The sequence below is a fragment of the Hermetia illucens genome, chromosome 2 (genome assembly GCF_905115235.1).
Source record: "Hermetia illucens chromosome 2, iHerIll2.2.curated.20191125, whole genome shotgun sequence".
Lineage (NCBI taxonomy): Eukaryota > Metazoa > Arthropoda > Insecta > Diptera > Stratiomyidae > Hermetia > Hermetia illucens.
In genome coordinates this window covers 55,499,728-55,524,123 of record NC_051850.1, presented here as the reverse complement: position 1 = coordinate 55,524,123, position 24,396 = coordinate 55,499,728, and the positions used below count along the sequence as shown (strand labels likewise).

General features: G+C 41.7%; 1 protein-coding gene across 3 annotated transcripts in view; it reads left to right on the top strand.

Moving 5' to 3' along the window:
* The window catches only part of LOC119649602 (protein commissureless 2), a 67,263-nt gene that overhangs the window by 12,262 nt on the left and 30,605 nt on the right, over window positions 1–24,396 (top strand). The window contains exons 1-2 of one of the 3 annotated variants that reach the window (XM_038051818.1): window positions 20,706–20,778; window positions 20,873–21,323. The exons of 1 other annotated variant lie outside the window; for it this stretch is intronic. In XM_038051818.1, coding sequence (XP_037907746.1) covers window positions 20,975–21,323 — 349 coding nt within the window. In that variant the 5' untranslated portion in view covers window positions 20,706–20,778; window positions 20,873–20,974. Of the gene's footprint in view, window positions 1–20,705; window positions 21,324–24,396 lie in introns of those variants that run through there. One more of the 3 variants, XM_038051817.1, reaches the window with a different exon arrangement.

Sequence of the window (24,396 nt, the reverse complement as noted above, 5' to 3'; positions counted from 1 at the left end):
TCACCGATGTCCTATGGCCACGAAATATGGAGACATCCCTTTTTTGTGGGATTTATAGAGAATTACGAAGATGAAAGAACTTGTCAAAATTCACCAACCTTGACGAACTGGAACTATTCTGTGCAGCTCTTGTAGTCTCTGCAAAGATATTACTTCCACTCATTTGTTAATTCTAGAAATATGACGTTCGTGACAGGGGGCGGAGGAAGGGGATCATCTTTAACATTCGAAAGAAAAGCATGCGGGGAGGGGGAAGCATATATGCGCGCTTTCTACTGTTGCAAAGATATTCATTAAAATGATCCTGCAGCACATCAAGAAACATCTCGCTTGATCGACAGAGAGCAGGCTGGTTACCGCTTCGGATCTTCCGATATTGACTACAATGGATTTTTGCAATTTTCGGCAGTGGAAACAAAAGTGTATTGGGGTGACCTCAGAGGTTATCCGCTCAGCATACTAAATATGCTCGATGAATTTTGCAGATATTATCGAGGAGGGTGTTCAATGAGCCGTAAACAGCTTGTGGAACTACAGGGGCGCTAGCCTGGATCGGGTGTAGAACTTTTAGTAGAAGATTCACCAGTATTTACGGTCCATTGATATATAGTATAAACTAGGTATTTAGTTAGTCAGAGTAATTTTCATTCTTCTCACTCTTCTAGGGATTGCCTACCTTGTCCCTAAAAAAAAAACCCGCAGACACAAGACCGATTACGACGAGGGGTTACAAAGAGCAACTCATTATCGACTTGAGACGCCAAAGAAATCTGTTACATCGATTACGCAAAGGTGTTGACGTCCCGCACATCTGGCCTATCGCGGTATTACATCTACACCGCATTAATCCAAAACTTGTAAAGCGTTTGGCGACAATCATGAAAGGGTGCAAACCACCGCGTTAGTGCACTCACCTGAGGGTACCATCGTCTCAGAGCACTTCCGCATACGGAGATGTAATTTTCTAGAGAACTCATTGAGTGATATACTTAGATGACATCAAGTTGTACAATAGTACTGATGATCATCTTAGGAGTCTGTTGTGAATAGTAGACATGTTCAGCGGTGATATTCGGATGGAATTTGGGCTTCAAAAATGCCGAATCGATAAAGATCATCACAAGTATCATACGAGACATTCATTGGTGATCCCTACATCCAAGCTTTCACCAGGATAGGCTTCTACAAGTAACTCCAATTCTCCATGGAACCCATCCTCTAGTTAGAGATTTGATGGATGTTCGCCTATCCGAATTCCTGTTTTCACTGGTGGCAATGGATTTGAATCTCTTGGGAGGAAGAATAAAATTAGCGATCCGACGAAATGGTATTGCAATCGTCGCCCTATAAGGCCTTCTTCTATTCCAAGCAGAAGCTTTCCCTGGTATACTGTATTTTCCACAATAATCCTCAACGTGGACCACAATCTTGTAATATTATTTCTTGAATCTAAAATCATCAATCAGCATAATATTAAATACTATATATCTTGTACAGCAATAAGTACAACCGAATAAGTACGAGTTGTAATAGTAAAGAACTGAAAGATTGTAAATCGATGTAAACTACGTAGCTTCCATGTCATAAAAAAATTTCGCACTTAAATTCTAATATTAATAACAATTGATTTACTTTTATTGAGGAAGTATTAAAATCAACTCACGTTTGTTTGTTAGCATTTATTAACTGAAGAAATTAATGCCAATTTAATTTAATTATTGAAAATGTTCGGTCTTCAAAGGTCAGCAGATGGTACATTACAATTAAGTAAACAATCGTGAAACCACCATACAATCAACGTTGTTTACCGGTAACAGATAGTTGATATATGACCAGCACTTCATTAGAGTCGAAAATATAAGGAGCAGAGCATCAACTTTTCCCCAAGCTACATTTCCTAGTCGCGAATTGCAGCTTCCAGGTCCAAAAAAATCAATTACCAGGCCCAATCCAAAGCCAACTAAGTCGAAACCGAACATCAAATTCATTCTAGTTACTAGAAAGATGGACCGATTACCAAACCGTAGAGAGAAAATCCGGGCATGAGGTGAAAATTATGCAGGAAAACGGGCCTGAAGTGAAAATTATGCGAAACTGCAGTGACAATTGGGTGCGTCCCATGTTGTCTCTTTTTGCATAGAAATTTCGACTCCGGACCCCAAGGAAACTCCGGGCCCGGTGGAGAATCCTGCCCTTTCCACTCCCTCTCGTCAAGCCTGCTGTTTATAATTCCAAATCTAATTCTCGCGCTCTTGCGCCTCTGGACCATTATGAGATTTTGGATATCGGAAGTGAAATTGTCTCCTTCCTCTACCACTTCTGATTTCTCTTCAAAAGGTACACAAATATCTCAGACCAGAGAACCTTGATCACCCGAATGGATAAATTCTTAGAGCTTTTGAGTGAGAGTGGTAGTCACTTTTCATGTACTACTTCCATATAGTATCATAAACAGACAATAATTGCATTGTCAAGTTTTGGATAAAACAGCGAATGAGGAATTGATGCATCGAAAGGCATCATATTTGTGCATTCAACAGTGTAAGCAACGCTCCCTGTCGTTCTGCCCATTAGAAAGATGGGACTAATCAAGCTGATAAACTTGGTTTCGTTGGTGCTTATTTTCAGTCCGACTCTACTTGTCTCCTCGTCAAAATCCGGAGCGATTTGGCCAAATTTCGAGACTCATGAAGAGAGGGAGCAGATGTCATCAGTATATTCGAGGTTTTTGAGGAAAGACGACATAGCCTGCTGAACCCCTCCACATTCTCCAGCCAAGGCAGCGTAGCACGTCTGAGCAGAAAAGTATGAATGACAAGGTGCAAGATGGATTCGAATAGATACGATGTGGAAGGAATCACTTACCTGTACTTTAGTAAAACAATAACTTTATTATAAGACAATAAACCATAATTTTCATTATAAATGAACAGTAAAGTTTTGACTATTTTTAACTTTTTGACTAATATAATTTATTTTTATTCCATGTTGTCACTATCTTGGCAGAGCCGGATTTTACCAAATCCCTGCACTAAGTGCCAAGCATTTATGCTCTGACGATCCTACCTCCTTAAACTATAAAGGGGCGCTGGTAGGGGTGGCCGGTGGTAGGTTAATGGAAGAATCCATTGAGAATTTCCCGCTAAATCGAGCACGTATGCAGAATAGTGTACGTCTGTATGGTTTGAACCAGACTTTGTGAGAATCCTCGGACATCAAGGGAAGCCGTGAGGGATTTAGGTACAATAACTGTATGAATAGGAACCACAACCACCCGCTCGAGATGTCAAATTTCTTTGATTTCCCGAGCCAGTGCCTCATAATTTAGCTTCTTCTCCAGGTATTTTCGTTCAATGTTGCACACGTTGGGGTATTAACATCAATACTATACGCGGGGCGACCCATCTTATCAACTAACAACACGTCAGGTCTATTGTGCGATATGTGGCAATCAGTTGGAACTTCCCGGCCCCAATACATGCTGTAAGCAGAACTATCAAGTACTACCTGAGGCTCATATCGGTAAACCGGACATGTTCTCGTGATCAGCCCACGCTTGTATGCAAGGTTTTAATGGATCACCTTATATACAGCATTATGCCTGTTCGTATATTGCACCGATGCCGTAACAGTGCGGCCAGAAATAAAATGGTCCAACGTTTGCCGGACAATACCGGACCACACATTCTGCACTGATCTTTCTCCACTCGCTCTTTCATTATAAGCTCGGGTGGCGGTGGAGGTCACCATGATGACCTTTGCGGATGGCTTGGATTCGACCCTTGCCTACTCCAAATTCCATCCGAATATCACGACTGAACATGTCTACTATTTGCAACAGACTTCTAAGGTGACCGCGATACAGACGTAGGATATCGATTGGCCAGGTATGCGGGACGCTGTCGAAAGCCTCGGCATAATCGATATAGCAACTAAAGAGGTTACTTTAGCCTCTAGTTGCTTGTCCAACTACCGAATCGATAATGAGTTGCTCTTTGCAGCCACTTGAGGCAACTCAGCAGCCATTCAGCTCCTCGGACAGAATGTTGTTGGTCTTGAGGTGCGCATTGATCCTTCCACTAATAATGGACGTTATAAATTTATAGAGGGTTGGTAAGCAAGTAATCGGTCTTATATCCGCGGGGTCCTGCACCTTGTCCTTGCGTAAGTTGCCTAATAGTGGCCGGGACTTTGTCGTTGCGTGTTATATAGCAATATCAACCAACGAATTGCGGGAAACGCTCGACGAATCTCTGGCGCAACAAGGGGCGATGATGTTGGCCCCCCTCTTTTCGTAGTAGGAGCGGATGACAAAGGGGTTCATTTCTTCAGTCCACTTCACCCGCTGCCTACGCGAATATGATGAAGTGGTCGTCACAGATTATGGCGAAACAGCTGCAGCAATGTTATGGTCATCGTGGAGCCTAGACGTCGAACCACCCCACGACTAGTGATTTCGGCGCCGTGCTTTCGTCAGTGAATAATCTGCAAGACTGGAAACTTCCTTCCTTCCCCTTTCCTCACCTATCCCCTGAAAAGCTGCGGTGGCGTACAGCCATTCAGACTGAAGCTATCCATCTCCTCCTTTCACCAATCGGACTTTGGACCAGTTACAACGGAGTTTAATTTATTTTATTTATTACTTTCCTTTCTTCTCTCCTGCACTTTATCATACACTGACACCGGAAAAACTATTTTCGTTGTCAAAAATTGTTTTTCGATGTCAAGGCCACCACGATATGCACTTGCGTGCTCCTGGCGTTGAGGCTATAATGGCGTGAGCCTCGTTCGAAGACTTCGAAGGGGCCCTAGTAAGCTGCCTGCAGGGGTTTTCGGGAGGCATCCGTCCTAATTAGGACATGCGTGCAAGATTCGAGATCCCTGGGCACATCAGCCACGATTTTCGCGTTATAAATGAGTGGTGGCGGCTTCAATTTCGCAATTACGTCCCTGAGCAGACCCAACAAACAGGTAGCATTGAGTGCCGACCTAGGTAGTGTTGAGAGTCGCTGGGAAGCCTCAGGTTCTTTCCATACACCAAGTCCGCCTGACTTGCAGCAAATTCCTCGCGATTGGCTATCCGGAGGCCACGTAGAACGAGTGCAGGACCTGCGATCAAGAAGGATCGTCTTGGGCCACCATAGCGGCCTCCAGCGCCCTATGCAACCTTTCGAACACCCCATTGGACTCCCCTTTCAGAGTTGGGGGATGAAAAGCAGATTCACAGGACTTTCCACTCTGGTAAGCGTGTTGGTTTTCATTTAGAGTGCGAAATTAGGGCTTTCAAGCGAATGTTACACTCAACTAGTATCTCCAGACATTTAAGCGAAAATAATGACAAAAATGTCTCGAAAGTTCTTTAGATTTGAATAGCCATCTTTCTTAGGCTTAGATATGAAGACTATCTTAACCTTCTGCCAAGAGGTAGGCACGCAGCCCAGCACAAGACAATCTCGAAAAATATCTCTTAAAAACTGCTCTAAGAACTCAATGCCATCCATTAGCATCGCTGGATAGATACCATACATGCCAGGTACTTTGAAGTGTTCGAAGGATAGTACAGCAGCTCTACTACTGGCGATATTGGAAGTCTGTCGATGGCTGGAGCGTGATTCGAGTCCCAAGCGTAACATAGCCATTCTGACCGACAGCCAAGCGGCCATCAAGGCCTTGTACTCAACGACGACATCTTCCCGGTTTGTGGGGCAGTGCAGAGACACGCTCAACCATCTGGGCGGCACGCTCAAGATCACTCTCCTCTGGGTTCCCGGGCATAGGAACATAGAAGGGAATGAACGGGCTGAAGATCCGAGCCAGCTGGACTCCGCTTCCCTGTTCCTATAACAACAGTCACGGTCTTAGGAGTTTGTGGCATCAAAACGGCGCACCAAAGCGCTAATTGGGCTCCTCGGAGCGGCCACTGATACCTACCTACCTACCCTACAGCAGCTCTCGCCTTATCATTGGTAATAACCGCTCTGACCGTGTTCCAATTCCCCGTGCAATGCTTTTGTGTTTAAGAGTTTGCAGAAAACGCTAATTCTTTCTCTTCCACTTGTGTCACCTGTTCTCCTGGATAGTGGATTTCCAAGAGAATCTGGATAGACTCGGCTCTGGAGTTCGTAAAAGTTACTTGTATATAGTGTCCAATCGACGCCTTCAACTGGGGTTGTACAGTGTTCAAGTTGGCAATGTCATACCCCAAGGGTGCATTTTAAGTCCAATGTTCTGATGGTATCGAAATCTTTCAATATGCGATTGGGCGAGATTGGGCCTACCAAACAACAACCAAATAATAATAATAATAATCGTTGGCGCAACAATCCCTTTTGGATCAGGGCCTTGAAGTGTGTTAGAACACTTCATTCAAGACCGTAACGGTATACTACAGTACACTGTAGGAAGCAATGTGGTCAGCATTGCACTCGCCCAAGATTATTGTCCTGATTTGACTCATTCACATCTGGGTCAACTGGTATTCGACATCCAGTCCCGATAACAAATCCCTTTGCCACCAGTGAGATTTGAACCGCGACCTTCCGCTATGACAACCCGGCGCTCTAACCACTTGAGCCATCCGCCAGCAGGGTCACACCCCTGCTCATTTAAGTTAATAATCACCCTCTTCCTCATGTCAACTCCATCACCTTCTTAGGCAGGGAAATAACGAGGACTTATTCGGTCAGAGATCATTTGAAATCTATTACCCCGCAAACCTTGAAGACGGCAAGCTGATTATTTTGCAACTGGTTTTTTTTTTGGGGCCTTACACCCCAGATGGCCATCAATCTGCATAGATCGGTGGTAAGGCCTATCTTAGTGTATGCAGTTACGTTCACTACGAATTCACCCAGATATTTTTAAAACAGACTTAACTCTATATCTACTTGTATTCTGATACCTGGGGCAGACTAGAATCACCCTCTGGCACCAGATTTTTACTTTGGCTAAAGAGCCACCGCTCGGTTTCAGAAGGCCCCTCTTGGTGGCCAAAGAACTTCTTAAACTAAAGGAACGGAATCCTAAAACCTATAATGATATGATAATGGCAATGTTCTGTCCTCGATCTATAAGTCATTCTGGAGCCTGTTTGACACTGTAATTGCCAATGAAGTTCCCGTGATTTGAATTAAGGTTCAGATCATCTTGTCATAATTATGAAGGAACTTGTGGTAGGACCCACGTGGCGGCTGCTTGTGGTAGGTTGGCCGATGGCCTTAGAGGTTTTCTGGTCCTGCGTCGGAATGAATGTTAGTTCGGTTTTGGCGACTGAACTTTTTGCTGTCCTTCTGGCGATCAAGGTGACTTTCAGCGTGGGTGAGGAGAAAGTTGCCATCATTACAGACTTATAAATAACTGAAACAAACTTCGCGATTGCACTACCTAGTGGGCAAAATACATGCCCTGGCTTCTGACCCTGTAGTGAGTACAGTCGCGGAGAACTTCCTGTTGCATGTGGATACAGTTATATTATCGAGCAGTCTCCGTGCGCTCCTGCGTCAAGTTTTACCCACCTTCTGGCCCGTTCTGAGCCTTTTCGGATGGAGATTTAATATCATCACTTTAACTTCATCAACGCAACAACGACTAAACACTCATAATCCTGTATTCGGGATCTCATCGACTATAGACTAAAACCTAAAATAAATCTTGGTCATTCATTCAACTAAATAACGACTAGAATTGCTAACATGCATCATATTTTCAACTTGACGACTGCAACTCATTAACGGCCATAAACGAAGTGTGTTTCTGGCAACATAAGCTAAGTGCCTGCTATCAGTTCTGTTGGTGTACTTCGTGGGTAATATCAGGTCATTTTTGGACTGTTAGTCTTCCGGGTCCCAGGCAAACAAACAACAAAAACAACCATCTTTGTATGTATTACAGCCTGTTCGTCTACAATAGCCAGACTAAATTCTCTATCAAATTTGTAGCGCAGACTGTTAAGTCAATCACTACGACGTGCAGTTGTGGATAAAATAGCACTCAATAGATTGCAATGGGTGGGTTACTTAATCCGCATAGGTGAAGATGATGCAGTCCTGGAAGTCTGCAAGGGCAACATCTATGGAAGAAATATAAAACGTGGCAGACCCTGCCTTAGATGGAACAATGGCCTAGGCCAAGACGCCAGACAGCTTTTAGGGGTATCGAATTAGTGAACCTCGGCCCAAAACTGAGATACTTGGGAGTTCCTTACTAAGCCAGGCGTAGATCGTATACCGATTGTTGCGCCGTTAAGGAAAACAAGTCGGGAAACCGGAAGCTGGGCGCTTCAGGTACGAAAGGTTTTGTGTATTTCTTAGTACGTAGCACGTAATAAATGCATATATTATGTGAGAATATTCACTTTCGGATGACATTGACATTCAAAGTCTTGAATTTGCAAGGAAGCGACAACTTTGACGTATTATAACTTTGTTAGTAATAGTGCTATTTCAACCAAACTTGGTGAGATCATGCTCTATGGTATAGCCTATATTATTGCGAAATTTCATGGTGCTAACGTGAACTTAAGGGGGGTTTTGCAGCCAATTACTAAAAATTATGGTAATATACTATTATTAACTTTATTTGTACAGATATCAGTATGGAAGGTATTTCGGAGCCCAGGCACCATATAGTGGCAGCCTCCTGATTTTTTTCAGATTTTTCGGTTAAGTAGTTTCTGAGAATGGCCCCCTTAAAGGAATGGTCACTTTCAACTCCCCGCACTCCCCACCTTTCCAACAAATGTCAAAACTAAGACCGGCTTCGAAAAGTACTAACTGAGACCTTTAATTTGATACCCCACATGACTATATTTGATGCAAAAAAAATTTTCACCCCCCTTTTGCATGTATGGGGACCCCCCCTTAAATTCGACGTGAAAGGATGTAACTCACTGTATGTGTGAGCGTTCACAGTTCCCATCTTTCTACCAAATTTGGTGTCAATCGCTATAACCGTTTCCGAGAAAACTGCGTGTGACGGACAGACAGACAGACAGACAGACAGACAGACAGACAGACGGACAGACAGACAGACAGACAGACAGACAGACAGACAGACAGACGGTAAACCGATTTTAATAAGGTTTTGTGTTTACACAAAACCTTAAAAATCAGTATCTATCTATCAATTTCATTACAAGCTCAACGGTTCTCGCGTATTTTACAGAGTTTCTTTTTAAATTTACTAATTGCTGTCCTATGCTGACGATATCGACATCATGGGAAGAACTACCCGAGACGTACAAACTGCCATCCAGATCGAGCACGCGGCAATGAGGGCGAGATCTTGGGCTGCACATTAATGAAGGCAAGACAAAATATATGATGGCAACGTCAGCACCGAAGACCAACCAACCAAGAACATTAGACCGCACTGGTCAAACGGGAGGAATAAAGATAGGAGACTACAACTTTGAGACCGCTGATAATCTCTCCTATTCAAAGTCGAAAATCACAACTGATAAAAGTTATGACGATGAAATCCGCGCACGGTTGTTGTCAGCCAACAGAAGATATTTCAGCTTACAAAAACTGTTCCGCTCGAAACGTCTCACCATAGGGTCAAAACTGTTACTGTACAAGACAGTCCTCATGTATTCCTCGGGGACTTGGGTTCTTAGCAAGAAGAATTGCGAACTCTTGGCCGCGTTCGAGAAAAGAATCCTCCGAAAAATTTTTGGCCCCCTACATGAGGATGGACGATTCCGTAGCCTACATAACGACGAAATCTATGAGCGATACCATGACCAGGTCAGGTTGTGGATAAAATCCGGCTCAATAGGTTACTTAATCCGTATGGATGAGGATGATCCAGCCCGGAAAGTCTATAAGGGCAATATATATGGTAGAAAAAGAAGATGAGGTAGGCCCTGCCTAAGATGGAGCGATGGCGTAGGTCAGGACGCCGTACAGCTTTTAGGGATATCGAATTGGTGGACCTCGGTGCAAAACCGGGATGTCTGGAGTTCTTTATTAAGGCAGGCCTAGACCGGCTGTTGCGCCGTTGATGATGATGAATAGCTTACCGCATTTAAATGGCAGCTGGCTTAGGGGAATCTATCACAAAATGGCAAAATGAAAAGAGATGGGATGGTCCACCAACCTCGGCGCGAAACCGGGATGTCTGGAGTTCCTTATTAAGGCAGGCCTAGACCGGATACCGGTGGTTGCACCGTTGATTATAATGACATTTTTGTAGAGAACTCTCAATAGCGAAAAGTATAAAATTTAAAATTCTCTATTTCCGAAAAAAGTCTAAAAAATTACCACAAGCGTCACTGGCAACCACGTTGTACCAAGTTTTTCAAAATTATCTAATTTACAAAAACCATATTGCACCCTGCAACTGCAGTACGAACTGGAAACCTAACTCCAATATCATTGCATTGTTCATAACTTTGAACCACATAAATCGGAAGCTTCCCAGACAAAGCTTATTTTTCCACCCCTAAAGTCTCAAGTTTTGCAGAATCTCAGGCAGAGCATTTTCATATTTTGGAGCTCGCAACCATTGCATATGAAACGACCAAATTATCACATGTACCCTGAGATACTTAATTGCAAAGTAAATGTGAACTGCTGTGTTTGCATTCCGCAAACGCCGAAGGTAATTTGATGTAAAATTAAAATATGCAAATAATTTTTAATATTTGTTCGAGAAAGCATTTTAGATAAGCGCATGCAAATATACACAACTACTTATTGCCTTCCTCACTTCTTGCCTTCAACAAAAAACTGCGAAAAAGAAGGCGTTTAGAAGATATTAGATATATGCGGGGACATGTGCGTATGCAACTTCTCTCCAGATTCGTTATAAATATTCAAATTCAAAAATTTCAGGTGACCGTCATCGCAAAGATAAATTGTTCACATTATTCATGATAAATTATGAAACATTAAAGCAACTTTGATGACCCCATTTAGTATGAAATTTAAAAAGCAGATAAGAAAAATGATGAGATGTTCCCCGGAACATGATGATTAATAGCCGAGGCTATTCTGAAATTATCATCTTGTTACACCCTTTCTCTGAAAAATCGTGTCTGCTGTCCTAGGATAAGACTTCATATCTTAATAGACTTCCTAGGTAGAGAATAAAAAGGTCACTGAGCGCGACGCAGCGGACAAAAGAAGATGCGCCAGTGTGAGGACAGTATTGACATATTGATATTAGGGGATGGTATCTCATTCTTGTCCTCACAGTTTGTTAACATGATTTATGAGCTTTCTCCATAGTATGGGAAATAAATACGAACTCAAAGCAACAATAACTAAGGTACAAAGGAGCGTACCGAACAGCTAGGGACGATAAAATTGATGTAAACCTTTATCTAATTTAAATTTCATTTGAAGTTTATCCCGCATATTTAAGATGCCAGATTTTCATTCAAGCGGACATGATTTAGTGTCATTTGTTGTGGGAATAACGAGGAAAGTGAAAAAGGACTCTAAATATCAATGTTCTTTTCAGCCTGGAGTCCACTTCATTTTGTGTACCACTTCGCAAGATTTGTAGGCATAGCTTTTTCAAAAACCTCAATGACCTAAACACATACTTCACACATCATTAAGTATCAGATAAAATTTCATCTGTTCTACTCAAGCGAAAATACCTAACGTTTTACAATGTTGCAATCTGAAAATATAATATTTCTTGCAACGAAATCAATACATTCGAGATGATGATGGACCGTTGACAAGTTTTTATAGATTTGCCTTATCCACTCCATTTCCTAAGGGAAACAGGAATTAGGAAAAGGATACCTTATCTCAAGCACTTAATAGACTTTTTCCTGCAGAATATGTTTACAGATAAAAAGGTTCAAGAAATATCTTTTCTTTAATAGAGGAAACAGAATCCAATGTTGTTTTAGGATTATTGTCAAATTGTATCCTTTACAGTAGATTACACCCGCTTGCGTGGTTTGTTTGTTCGATAATGTGCTGTCTTGAAGTTAAGTATTTTGTCCGTCATTTGGTTCCAGAAGACGAAAATTTAAATACAAACAAATACTCGTAACAGAGCATATGTTGCCCATATTGGGGTGAAGGATCAATCGAAGTGGAATATGTGGATATGCCACGTATGCGAATTACACCAGGTCCGTCATTGAATCCGCCTTTCAATATGTATATATTCGGCACCACCTGGTGTACTAGTTTAATCCCGGCCTGATTTGCGAACCTAGAGCTACATGCGACCAAGCGCGTGTCATGGGTTGCGGATAATGACATGAACCCCCACCGGATCAGCTGCGAATATCGCAAGTTAATCTTGTAAATAAGTAGCCGCGGACAAGCACAACGTTTCCATTTGTGTTCTTCTTCCCTAACCTCCTCTCCCCTTTCTGGGGGAGTAAACCTCCTTAAAAAAATCCGTAATCCTGGGTGAAAGAATCGACGCGCCTATAGGATAAATTGCAGTGACGTTACCCTGTATTTCAGCGGTAACCAGCCGCCCCCCCTCCCTTTCCGCAAATACCTTCCCTACCTTCGCAGGTAATTATCGGACACAGTGACGTTGGGGCTCTGCTGCAGGGTTGACTTCTTCCCCAATATTTGTGGGAACTAATAGGGTATGTCAATTTAAATTATTTAATTGAACACCAGGTACGTGGAAACAGTACCTAACACGGTTGAGAGTCACGCAACAACACCAGAGCGGCTTTTGAACGTTTTTGGCGGTTATGCCGTCAACCACCAGGAACGGAAGACCCTAAGCGTTGTATGGTTTGGACGAATCAACTCAACAAGTTTATCGTCCGCGCCTATTACCGTGTCATCCATCAAGCTGCAGAGATCGACTCAATGACGCGTTCATAACCCAAAGTCACGTTGCGGAACAGAACACCATCAAACAGTACCGGGTGATAGTGAATAACAACAAACAGGTTTCAGTTGACCTCTATGTGGAGTCGTCAATTTACCGGACTAGTCAAAGAAGCAACTCAAGCACTAGTCCTGTAAGGCATCATATGAACCCAGTAGTCAGAAAAAGCTTAGTAACTGAGGATATTGACCAAATTTATAATGAGGTTTTGACCGCATTCCGCGTCGTATTCACAGAATATGCTGAAATCCTCGCAGACGCTAAACCAAAGAACTCAAACTAAAGTTCACTTCGGCAACTACCAACATACTTTCTGCCGTTGACAGTATTTTCGTTGATCGTTTGGCTAGCGAGATTACTGTGACAAACGTTCACAATCTGGTCTACGTTGCAATTGCCACAGTTATCGGTCTCAATTATCACCATCTTGGAGCGAATAATGCAGGTATGTGCGGGAGGACTTTACCGTTCTGCGTATTTCGACTTAACAAAAGAGTCGAAAAGTTGAGAAAGGAGATTGGCCGTGTCACGGAAACACTTCTTGGAAATCTATCATCAAGAGTGCACGGATTCGTTGCCAACATCATTGAAAAGTACCATCTCCTACTACCCAGAAATCCTGTAGGCGCTGAAGCAGAATCTTGCGGTATGTTCTAATCGCATCCATAGGTATCAAAAGAGCTTCTAACGAATGACAGACAACATCTCGTTCTTACAGAGCCCAAGGTGATTTTATAAAAACCTCACTAGCTCAGGTCGGGAATGTAGCCTCCATCTGGATCAGACAGAAGACTTCGAGAGAAGTTTTTAGAGCCAACCCAGCCATTGTCACACCTTATGCGTTCATGCGAGGCGCTCGCCGAAGTGACCATGCTTAATATAACTAAAGTCGACGTAGAAGTAGCCCTTGAAAAGGCGGGTAATTGGAAGACACCAGAAGACGATAAGATTCACAACTTCTGGTTAAAACAATTTAAGAACGCTCACATGATATTGGCAAATCATTTTAATCGGATGTTTGCCGATCCGAAAGTAGTTCCACAATTTTTCACCAAGGGGATAACTTTCCTCATCCCCGAGGAACAGGGTGCCTGTTGCTCTTGAAAATGTAGACTAATTACATATTTTCCCCACATTTACAAGGTTCTCCCTTCAGTTCTCTGCAAGAAGATCTTAAAGCATCTTGATATTCATAAATTTATAGCTGAGGAACAAGAAGGATGCGTAAAAGGCTGCCGAGGCTGTAAAGAATAGCTTATAATCGAGGCAGATAAACACTTACATTTAATTGAAAATAATTCGTCTAAAACTAACAAAAACCATAAAAATTCGAGATTCAACACTAATTGAGGCAGAGAATCTAACTCTACTCAAATCCTCCAGATGTTCAAACATAAATCAACGCCCCTTCTGTTATTATTACCAAGTCAAAAACTTACCTACGGCATAAGCATCTTCCTCCCAATAAAACAACGCAATCTTGAGGAAATTTCAATTCATCAATTTAAGTGGTCACAAAAAAGGTTGATCGGGAATGACCAAGTGCTTAATTAGATCCAAGGCTGTCAATTTTAAAGGCTATTACAATGAGTGGTGATGGAAAAAGGAAAGCTGAATTGTTCTTTCCAAGCGGAGGGTAAATGTCGTCCCTCTCTATGTTACTAATTCTGAGTTATAACACGATATTTTCGTGGTTCAAGATTGTGATATTATACGATATCCCCAACTCTTCGTCAAGACTTGCTAATCCAGAGGACACTACTCTGAAATCAACGACTTCTTGCCTGGTGGCGTTGACGAAAATGGGTTGATTTTCCAAGTTAAGAATTTGCAGCGCCCTGTAAGTTGGGGTTTAGAAATACACTCAAAGCCTTCCATACTTGTTGTAAAAGCTACTAAAAGAGCTAGAAATTTGTGGGCTAGTAGCTTGCAAATTTTGAAGCTTTACTGCTATCGAAACGTTAACAATCCCTCACATAAGGACTGACCTCACGCACACGAATTATCTGGAATGTGTGCATGTCTCTGGACAACAGTGCCGAGGGTCCCCAGAATGATCGATTTTCCTAACCCAACCGATACTTCCAGCGATATAAGCTGATCATTATGAGCCCAAGCGTAGTAAGATGGTGGAAACCTGGAGAGTACTCCTCTCCATCTTGCCACGCTCATAGAAATGCAGTGAAAGCTTAAGTAGTAGAAAACGCGCGGTGTCGGATTTACGGCTACTGCAAGGCGCACTCTCTTGCCCTGGGAACCGGTTTCTGGCAGAATTCTGACTGGAAGATTCCGGTCCAGGTCATCATAATTGTATAGTGATATGCACCAACGAAGACTTCCGATATAGTGGAGAGGGATGCTTTCTGCGAGCAAGTTCAGAGGAAGCTTCCTAAAGGCGACATTGTGATCGTGATGAGTAATCCGAATGTCAAAGTGGGTTCTGAAAACACTTTGCTCGGACATGTGATGGAAAAGCACGGTCTTGGCAACCGTAGCGATGACAGAGGGAGGTTTATGGATTTCTGCAGCTGTTCAAACCACAATCCTAAAAAAAAATCACGAAGCGGTGCCCAGAGCTCAAAATCCATGTCAATATAAAGTTAATAATATCTTATTCCTACTTTTTTTTTGTGAATTAAGTGGAAACCCCCTTTATCCTATCAGGAAACTTCAGTAATATAAGCTATGACATAGAGCGTGATACTGTCAAGTTTAGTGGAAATCGTGTTACTACTAACAAAGACACAGTAGCTCAAATTTCTCTTGTACAAATTTAGCGCAATCAAAGATGTAACCTTGACCTTCTGACATACTAAATTCATAAGCATTGCGAGCTAGATACAAATGGGACAAATGTTCACTCAAATATAGGGGAAATACACAAAACCACCAAAACCTGAAGCGTCCAGATTCCTGTTTTCCCACTTGATAATATTGGTATCGTCTAGTTGAACCTAAAATATGTAAAATACTATTAAAAGGAAAACTCGGATACAGCAAATCAGAAAAGTAGAAAAATGCTCTGCGTGAAAAGAAGAGATATTTTGTGAATAAGGACATGGCCATTGCAACGCTTCCAAATGCGGCAATTCTCAAGGAAGTCAATTATTTGGGGATCGAGCCTCTGGTTGTGCAGTGTGACTAAAACTTAGCTTGTGGCATACGCTTATGAATGTTTTCTATTACATATATGACTGAGCTTATGTCGAAAAACATGAGGTTGGCCAAATTAACCGAGGCTGACAGGACCGCTCCATCATTTTTCTGGTGCAAAAGCCATGGGATAGATTTAACAAATCCGTCGCATTGGATCAGTCAGATCAGAGCTTATATTCTGATGCCAAAAGTGGCAAATATGCTGTTTTGTTCGCAGGACATGATGATTCCTTGTGTCCCCCATCCATGTGAGAACTAAGGGATCTTGTAGCGTATGCAAAATCAAGTGGTCTCACGCTCCTACTAATAGGTTGCGATGCGAACGTTGAACGTATTTGTTAGAGGAGTAACCATGCAATCCCAACGGAGAGAAGCTATTTAATTTCATCACTTCAGCTGGTCTCACAACTACAAATGTGGGGTGCGCACCTAGTTCAGAGGACCGAAAAGAAGGGAATTAACAATCTCCATTTCAAAGGTGTTATAGTTGGTTACACACTAGCGGATGCTAGATGAACAGTCTGTAATCCGAAAAGTTAATCCTTGAAAAGCGGATTGGACAAAGTTTAAGGAACTTCTTGGCAATAATGAGCAGCTAAGCGAACAAAAGAATTGGGAGAGAGTGGTTGAGCGTAACATTCATAGGAAAGCGCTACGTCGGATAAGTCTGCTCTGCATTCGTTCATTCCAAAGATATAGAACGCAACTCTGATGAGTACGCGATGGGGGTGTTCGTGGACATTGAAGGGCTTTTTGATTGTGCATCTTTCCAAAACTTTTATGGTCTCACCAAAGAGCATGGGGCTGGTTTGATTGATAGTTGGTGCCTCAGGCACGGACCTTCATTAAAGCCAAATAATTCCACGTTGGTATTATTTACAAAAAGGCGGACACTGGGTGGTAATGACTACAATGCTTAAATTCTCCAAATAAGTATTTGGAAGTCATTTTAGATAGGAAGCGGCTTGAAACGATGAAACGAACACTAACAGCCTACCCGTTGCTATCATTAGGTTGATGTTCGCTTCCGCATCCGTAATGTGGTGGCTTAAGGTGAGACAAAAAATGTTCACTGTAAACTAGCCGAACTGCTGAATTGTGTGCCTGGATATCGCTGGTGCCATGAGGACAACACCAGACGCAGCCCTCAATGCACTACTCAATTTGCAGCCTTTGAATATATCATTCAAAGCATGAGAACACCTCATATACTAATTTATTTAGATGAATGGACAAAACAAAGGACGTGGGAGGTACAGAGCGTTAAAAGACTTGTTTTGAAGGAATTGAATCCAGTTTCTGCAATGCCTTCTGATTGTCGGATCCAAATACATCTATTTGGCAGAGGATATGAAGTTATCCTGGAATCTGGAATCTTGGAGAGAACGGCGAACATGGCGAGATATACGGAGATCTGCTATAACGATGGCTCAAAAACAGAACAGAGTTTTGAGTTTTTGAAGTAAAAACGAGAAGTGGGCTTTTCCTTTGATTCGACATGCAATATACTTTCAGTTTAAAATACATATATGCGATCCTAACAGTGGTAGCTTGGGGGATGAACGGTTAAAAGGCAAACGAATCGCAGCCTGCTCAAATAGTCAAGCTACACTGAGGACTTGAAGTAGTTCCTTGAGAATCTCAAATCAAAAACGTTCAGGAATGTTGACACTGATTTCTAGATACAATACGGTTGAATTTCTCTAGGTTCCTGGACACAATGGTGAAGAGGAAAATGAAACCTCGAATGTCTTCCCAAGAGGGGGTATAATTTCTTCCACGCCGGGGCCAGAACCAACAGTTGGAGTATCAATAGTATTGGTTAATGCTACTATCAAGAACAGGGAGCAAGCTCCCCATAAGGACAGTTGTCAGAGCATAACTGTTGCACACCAATGCATAGCAAGCTCTGATAGGCCAAACAAACATACTCTAAAGTTTATCTTATCGAAAAGCAGAAACACTTGGAGAGAAATTGCGGGCATTCTGCCTGGCCATCATTCAGGTCTGGAATTGGAATTTTATAAGATGTTGCGTGTTCATCCTGTAATGAGGAAGCGGATCCACATACCATTTTCTACATGAATAATCCACCTATGGATGCATCAGACATTATATCTTTGGTGCTGGTTGCAGCGGGTAGCATCGCATCCGAATTCTACGATGCATGGGATATTTCGTTAGACAAGGGAGTGAAGTACAATGGACCACTAAATTCTAAGTGCCCAGAGGCTGTGTTTGTCCCCCACCTCTAACACGCACACACTCATTTCCTTATGAAGCTATTCTGGCAGATATGCTAGCCTTCTTAACCCTTTATGTTTAGTCTCCAATTTAGCTAAGACCTTAGATCATACCCAGATGCTTTACATTGGAGAAAAGTGACAAACTTTGTCTGTTTAGCCCCGGGAGGTGGATTTCTTGTATGCTTGTGATTGGTGGCAATTAGCAACGTTCTGTTTTGGTCGAATTTATGTTGAACCCATACTGTACGGCGCTTTTCCCACCGCGCTCTGGATAATTACGCTCATGACAGAGCGAAACATCCCTAACATCAATATTACCAGGTCGTCGGCATGTGCTACCACCTTTACCATGTTTTTGTTTAGTATCACGAAAATTGTTGAGAATGATGGCAGAAGGCCGAAGAGATGACGCCAGCTTTGGTCAAGTGACTACTTCTAAAATCAGATTAGATTATCCTGATTCTTAGCATTGTTCCTATCCATTGAGTAAGCAACTCTGAAATTTCTTGATGACATTGGTACTCGAGTTCTTGAATAATAATTACTCTAGAAGACTGCAGTACACTGTAGGAAGCAAGGTGGTCAGCATTGCGCTCGTCCTTAATTATTACCTTGAATTGACATTCACAAATATGTCGACTGGTATCAGACATCCACTTATGATACAAATCCCTCTCCCACCGAAATTTGAACCATGGCCTTCCGATACGATAGCTTAGCACTCTAGCCATTGACCAATCCGAACACATATTGTTGAATGCTCGCTCTATACTCAGGAAGCCTGCTAAAGTGTGTTGGATGTTATGTCACGAACGAACGACCGAGCTTGTCTAAAGCGATCTTCTTTTGGAGAGGGGTGGTAAGATTTCGAGAGGGGCGATCTCTCGATGATTCTCCTTTATTGGATGTCTAGAATGCTCTCCAAGATATTCAACACGAAAGAAATGAAATGCGGTAAATGTCTGAACGAAATACAACTAGAGCAAATCTTTAGGAGCACTTTCTTGCTGATTCTGGAGCATGGTTGGCATTATGCTGTCTAGACCTGGACATTTATATGTGAAAAAGCGATTTTAGCCCAACTGATTTTATGAGATAAGAGATAATCAAATGAATGAAACTTTCAAGCGGGATTCCGACTCATAGTCCTAGTCGCTGACAGGTAAATGCATCTGCACTAGCAGCTACAGGGTCTTACAATAAAGTTCTGTTCGGAACTCTCCGATTTCTTAAGAAAGAATGGGCTTGAAGGTTTCTGGGGAAGAATCTTGCTGAGTCTGGCGGAAATACTGATACTTTCAATGTTCTAGGACATAATACTCTTTGAAGACAGCAAAGCCTGAGATCAGACCTAGGAGTGTTTTTGAAAAACTCGACTATGGAATTGACGCAGCTACTCGGTAAAACGATAATCACACGAGAGCAACAAAATACCTGCGGCAAAACTGGTAGGTCATACCATTCGAATAGGTTTCGACAGTCAACCAACATTAAAACCAAGACTGAAGTTCGCCGATTACATGAAAAATTCCTTTTGAAAGTATCAGAACTGTTGAACACCACGAACAGATTTGTTGGCCAAGTGTCTCCCTTAACTATGGCTGAACTAGAGACGAACCTTCTGTATGAAGCCATACATTGTTAAGCCTGAACTGAATAGTCACAGCCGGATGGACAAATTTGATGTCTTCTTTATTTTCCTTTGAGAAGAGAGACATGAAATTCTAGTAGAGTCTTTAACAAGACACTGTTCTCTAAAAAACCACATGAGCGATGGTGTAGGACCCGATTCAGGAGTTCTAAACACTTGGACCTTCGGGTCGCCCAGCTTCTTTAACCTAACCTAACTAATAAAATCCCTTAACCTGGTAATCACTTGATTTTCCAATAGAAAGTCCAAAGAAGCGTGTCAAAACTATCAAATTATTTTAGTGTTGCTAATTAGTAGTATCGCATCTGGATATTGACCGAACACAATATGTATTTATAGTTACCATTCCTTTCAATACCACTAGTAACATAATCGGAGCATTTTCCTAAAAGCATCTCAATGGATCTATACTAAATGCAGAAGATCTTTGTCCCTCCAATTCACACTTTTCCAGTAAATTGTCCAAGCAAACGAAGCAGTTCGGACAATATCAAAATCGTTTTTAACGTCTTGGATTTAACAATTATACAAATATTTTCATCAGCAGACCAACAACGCAATTTTAAAGGGGCTTCCAATGGAACAATCAAATGCTCCGTGCAAATTTTCGAAATACGTATGGATCTTGAGAGTCTCTGAGGTCCATCATATCTGAAAAGTAAAAACTCCTAAAAGATAATCCCAAAATTTGCATCATTCTGGTCGCTAAATATTCAAAATTGTTGGAGGCGCTACTGATACATATGTAATGAGTAGTATCAGCGCATATGTTTAGCACTAACTATTTTTCGATAATTTTAACACATCTTCGCTAAAAGCTTACTTGGAAGAAGGCTACTCAGATTCAGAATCAGTTCAAGTGGCTCATTGGCACCGTGTGGACCGGTAGACATTTTGGAAGTACGTTTCATCCTTTTACTGAATCTTGTGAATCTCAAGCAACTCAATTTTTCAACGGGAGTTCATTAGTCAAGTTTTTGATCATATTCTTTAGATCCTAACGGGAAACGCGAATTGTTCCAACTGTTATCCGAACACGCTCATGGACCGGTCATCGATAGCCTTTTCTTACCAAACTGTGTAATTTGATTTCACCATGGATAGCTTAGAGGTGCTTAAAAATGAAGTTCTTTCTTCTTCGAGCGTTGCATCTACGATAGAAACAACTTCGACAAGTGCTCCTGTTGAGGGGTTGGCCCATAACTACACTGTATTGCTGAGCAAACTGGAAAAGTTGGCAGCACTCAGCGAAATCAACAACGATCACTTAAACCAAGCACTACCCACGGCTGCTACAGGACACCATGGCATGTCACAAAATGAGTATACCCGAGCCATTAGTGATATCTGGGTGGGAGTCGTCCTTACACTCCTCATTCTGTCAACGATATTTTTCATATGCTCGTGTTTCCTGTACCACAAATTCCAAAAGTGGAAGCATTCATGTAAGTATTGTAAAAAAATTCCACCGGAGAAAACTTAATTTTGTTTCCATGAAATTGAAATAATTTTATTTAAATTTTCATTTAGCATCTTGTTAGCTTCTAATTTGCTCGGTCGAGATATGATTTTTCCCAAAAGTATACAGAACCAATTTACTTCTTTGTCTAGACAAGCACCAGGAGACTTCTGAACCGCTTTCGGCCCTGGACATAAGTTTGATATCACGACATGTCTTCCTTAATAAGTTAAGACAGACGGATTCTAGGAATGTAACAAAATCTAATATCCTTGTCGCCCCTATTTTGGATTGATCGTCACTTTGGAAAATATAGCTTTCTATAAGCACGCCCCACCTGCTTCTCAGCGGTTCCCGTAAATTTAATTATTAGTCAGCACCCTGGAAGTCACTTATTATTTATAACATTTATAAACAAAAGGCATTCCCGCGCGACACTCAGACGACTTCAGGGTAAACTCCAGTAACAAAACAAAAATATTTGCATTCTAAAGAAAACTGTTTAGTGAAGAATTCCAAAGTGATGACCAAAAATACCCAGTTTTATCATATATGTCACGAAAATAGTATGTACGTAATGAATTCTCCTCGTGATATCTCGCTTATCGGATGCTGTTATCACTGGAACTATCTTAGGCGAAGCAAATTCGTTTAGAATTTTGAAATGGAAGATACAGTCAAGACTATATGTGGACGATGACGAAATGATATTCAAACAAAACGCGTGAGTCACTTACTATATGAATGAATCAACTACTGGTTCTTATAATTGGTCTATGAGTCTATGAGTCCTTTCTTAAGAATTCAATTCAACAAACTGATTTAATTACTTTGACACATTCCACCCAAGACTAACAGAAATAAGGGTTGTTAAAATCATACTGTAGAGACAAACTAGCTAAGGAAATACTTTATTGAAAAATAAAAATCTATTCGACTATGCTCTAAGTAAATGTAACCCTAGACCTGCATTTCAGTGTTTGTTAGCTCCCCTCAATGTTTGTTGACTCCTAGGAAAGCTAACAAACACTGAAGCTGCTTGCAGGTCCATAGCAGGGAAAAAACTGGGATGCACCCGGAAAATGCTCCACTGAATATACACTGCAATAGTAAGGCCAATGATTACCTTTGGACCGGTGATCTGGGTAGACAGAACGAAACTCAGCCCAACAACCAGGGAGTTAAACCAACTTCAAAGACTGAATTGGCTGTGTATTAATTCGGCAATGAGAACTTGCCTAACGGCACCCCTAGAGGTCCGTCTGAGATTAACTCCTTTCCATAAGCACATAAGATGCAGGCTAGGACAGGGACCTTCAAAACGTCCGGGAGTAGCAGTGAGGCGGGGAACTGCTTAAATCAAAGCAGAGTTGATATTCTTTCTAGCTAACATCACGAACCTGATACCAAAGGATAACATGACAACAAAGTTTCACTTCGGTAAGAAGTTTGAAATACGTTGGAGCAATAAGGCAAACTGGGAGAGCGTGGCACTGACATACGGCTTAAACCAGCAACTGATTACCTTGTACACTGACGGACCCGTTATAACAGAGAGAGCAAGTGCCAGAATCATTGGCCCCAAAAAAGCGCACTTCGAACCAATGAGTAAGCACACCAGCATATTTCGGTGGAAATATATGTGCCTCCTTCAACTTCTAAAGGAACTATAGCTGCTATTCTAACCGTCAGCCATGCTGCTATTAAGGCACTTAGATCCTACCAGGTAAATTCCAAACTGGTATGGGAATGCCTTAATAATTTAAAGACGCTCGGTTGCTTCAAAAAAGTCCGGATACCCAATTTAGAAGGCAATGAGACAGCGGACAACCTAGCTAGGAAATATATCTCGCTTGCACAGCATTGTCAGATCTTGACGTTTGTCTTCATGTATTAGGAGCTCAACTTCAAAAATGCGTTTTTTTTTATAAAGTGACCTTTTATTTAAAACAATGGTCAATAATAAATCACTCAAAGTAGTGCCGAACGCTTACTACTACCTTTCCTATTTCTGGCACCAGGCGGATGGGACTTTGGAAAAAGACTTGGTACTTAGTCGTTATCTCGAATTGATCGAATTTTCCGTTTGTTTATTTCTTATGCGTGATCGATCAAAACAGGCAAAAGTCGGAAAAACCGATGTCTGGTGAATACGACGGGTATGATAGGACTTGCCATTTCTATATTTCCAAGTATGTTTTGAATGCACTCGAATGTTAACATGTACAAGGACAGCGCCTTTGTGTCTTTTTCCGTATTGTGTTCATTTATCAATCAATGTTTGTTTCAGTCTTATCAATTGCAATCGATATCGATGTCCAATGATAGACTCGTTAGGTTTCAATAGCTCATAGTAGACCACACCTAGTTGGTTCCACCAAATGCAAAACGTGACCTTTGATTCATTTGATACTTATCTCCCTTATTTTCGGATCATGCTCGGTGAATTTAAGCGGCTAGAACTAGCTTAGTAAGTAACTTTCAGTGACACTGAGAGTTCTTCCTCCATGTGACTCGAGCCTTACCCAATAACTCCTCCAATTCTTTGTCTTGAAATTTTTTCGTGCTGTCCAGGACATTCCTTATCTTTCACGATAACATCACCACTGTTAAACTGCCCGAACCACTTATGATACTTTCTAAACGATGGAGTACTTTCACCATAAGCTTCGGAAAGTAAACTCTCGGTTGCATTTTTCTTTATGCTAAAGGGGTATAGTCACACTTCCTGCAAATGTTTCGATAATTCGTATTGAGACACTTTAATTTAGCCATCTCTTTAGGCTTTTGACTATAGGCTGTTGACAAATCGCACCACAACTCCCACTTTAAAAAGATATAATATGCTCGGCGTTCTTCATCACCACACTACAGGACACACTGTCACAGAATAATTATTATCATACCGTTTTACAGCCATGGACTTAAATTTCCGATAAGTCAGCAGCCCAGCTACTTTTCGCCTTATTTTCCCTTAAAGACGCACTTATTCAGGATATATGGCTGTTCCTCACGAGCAACGGGCGTCACCTTCGCGATCACCAGCTTAGCTGTACGAT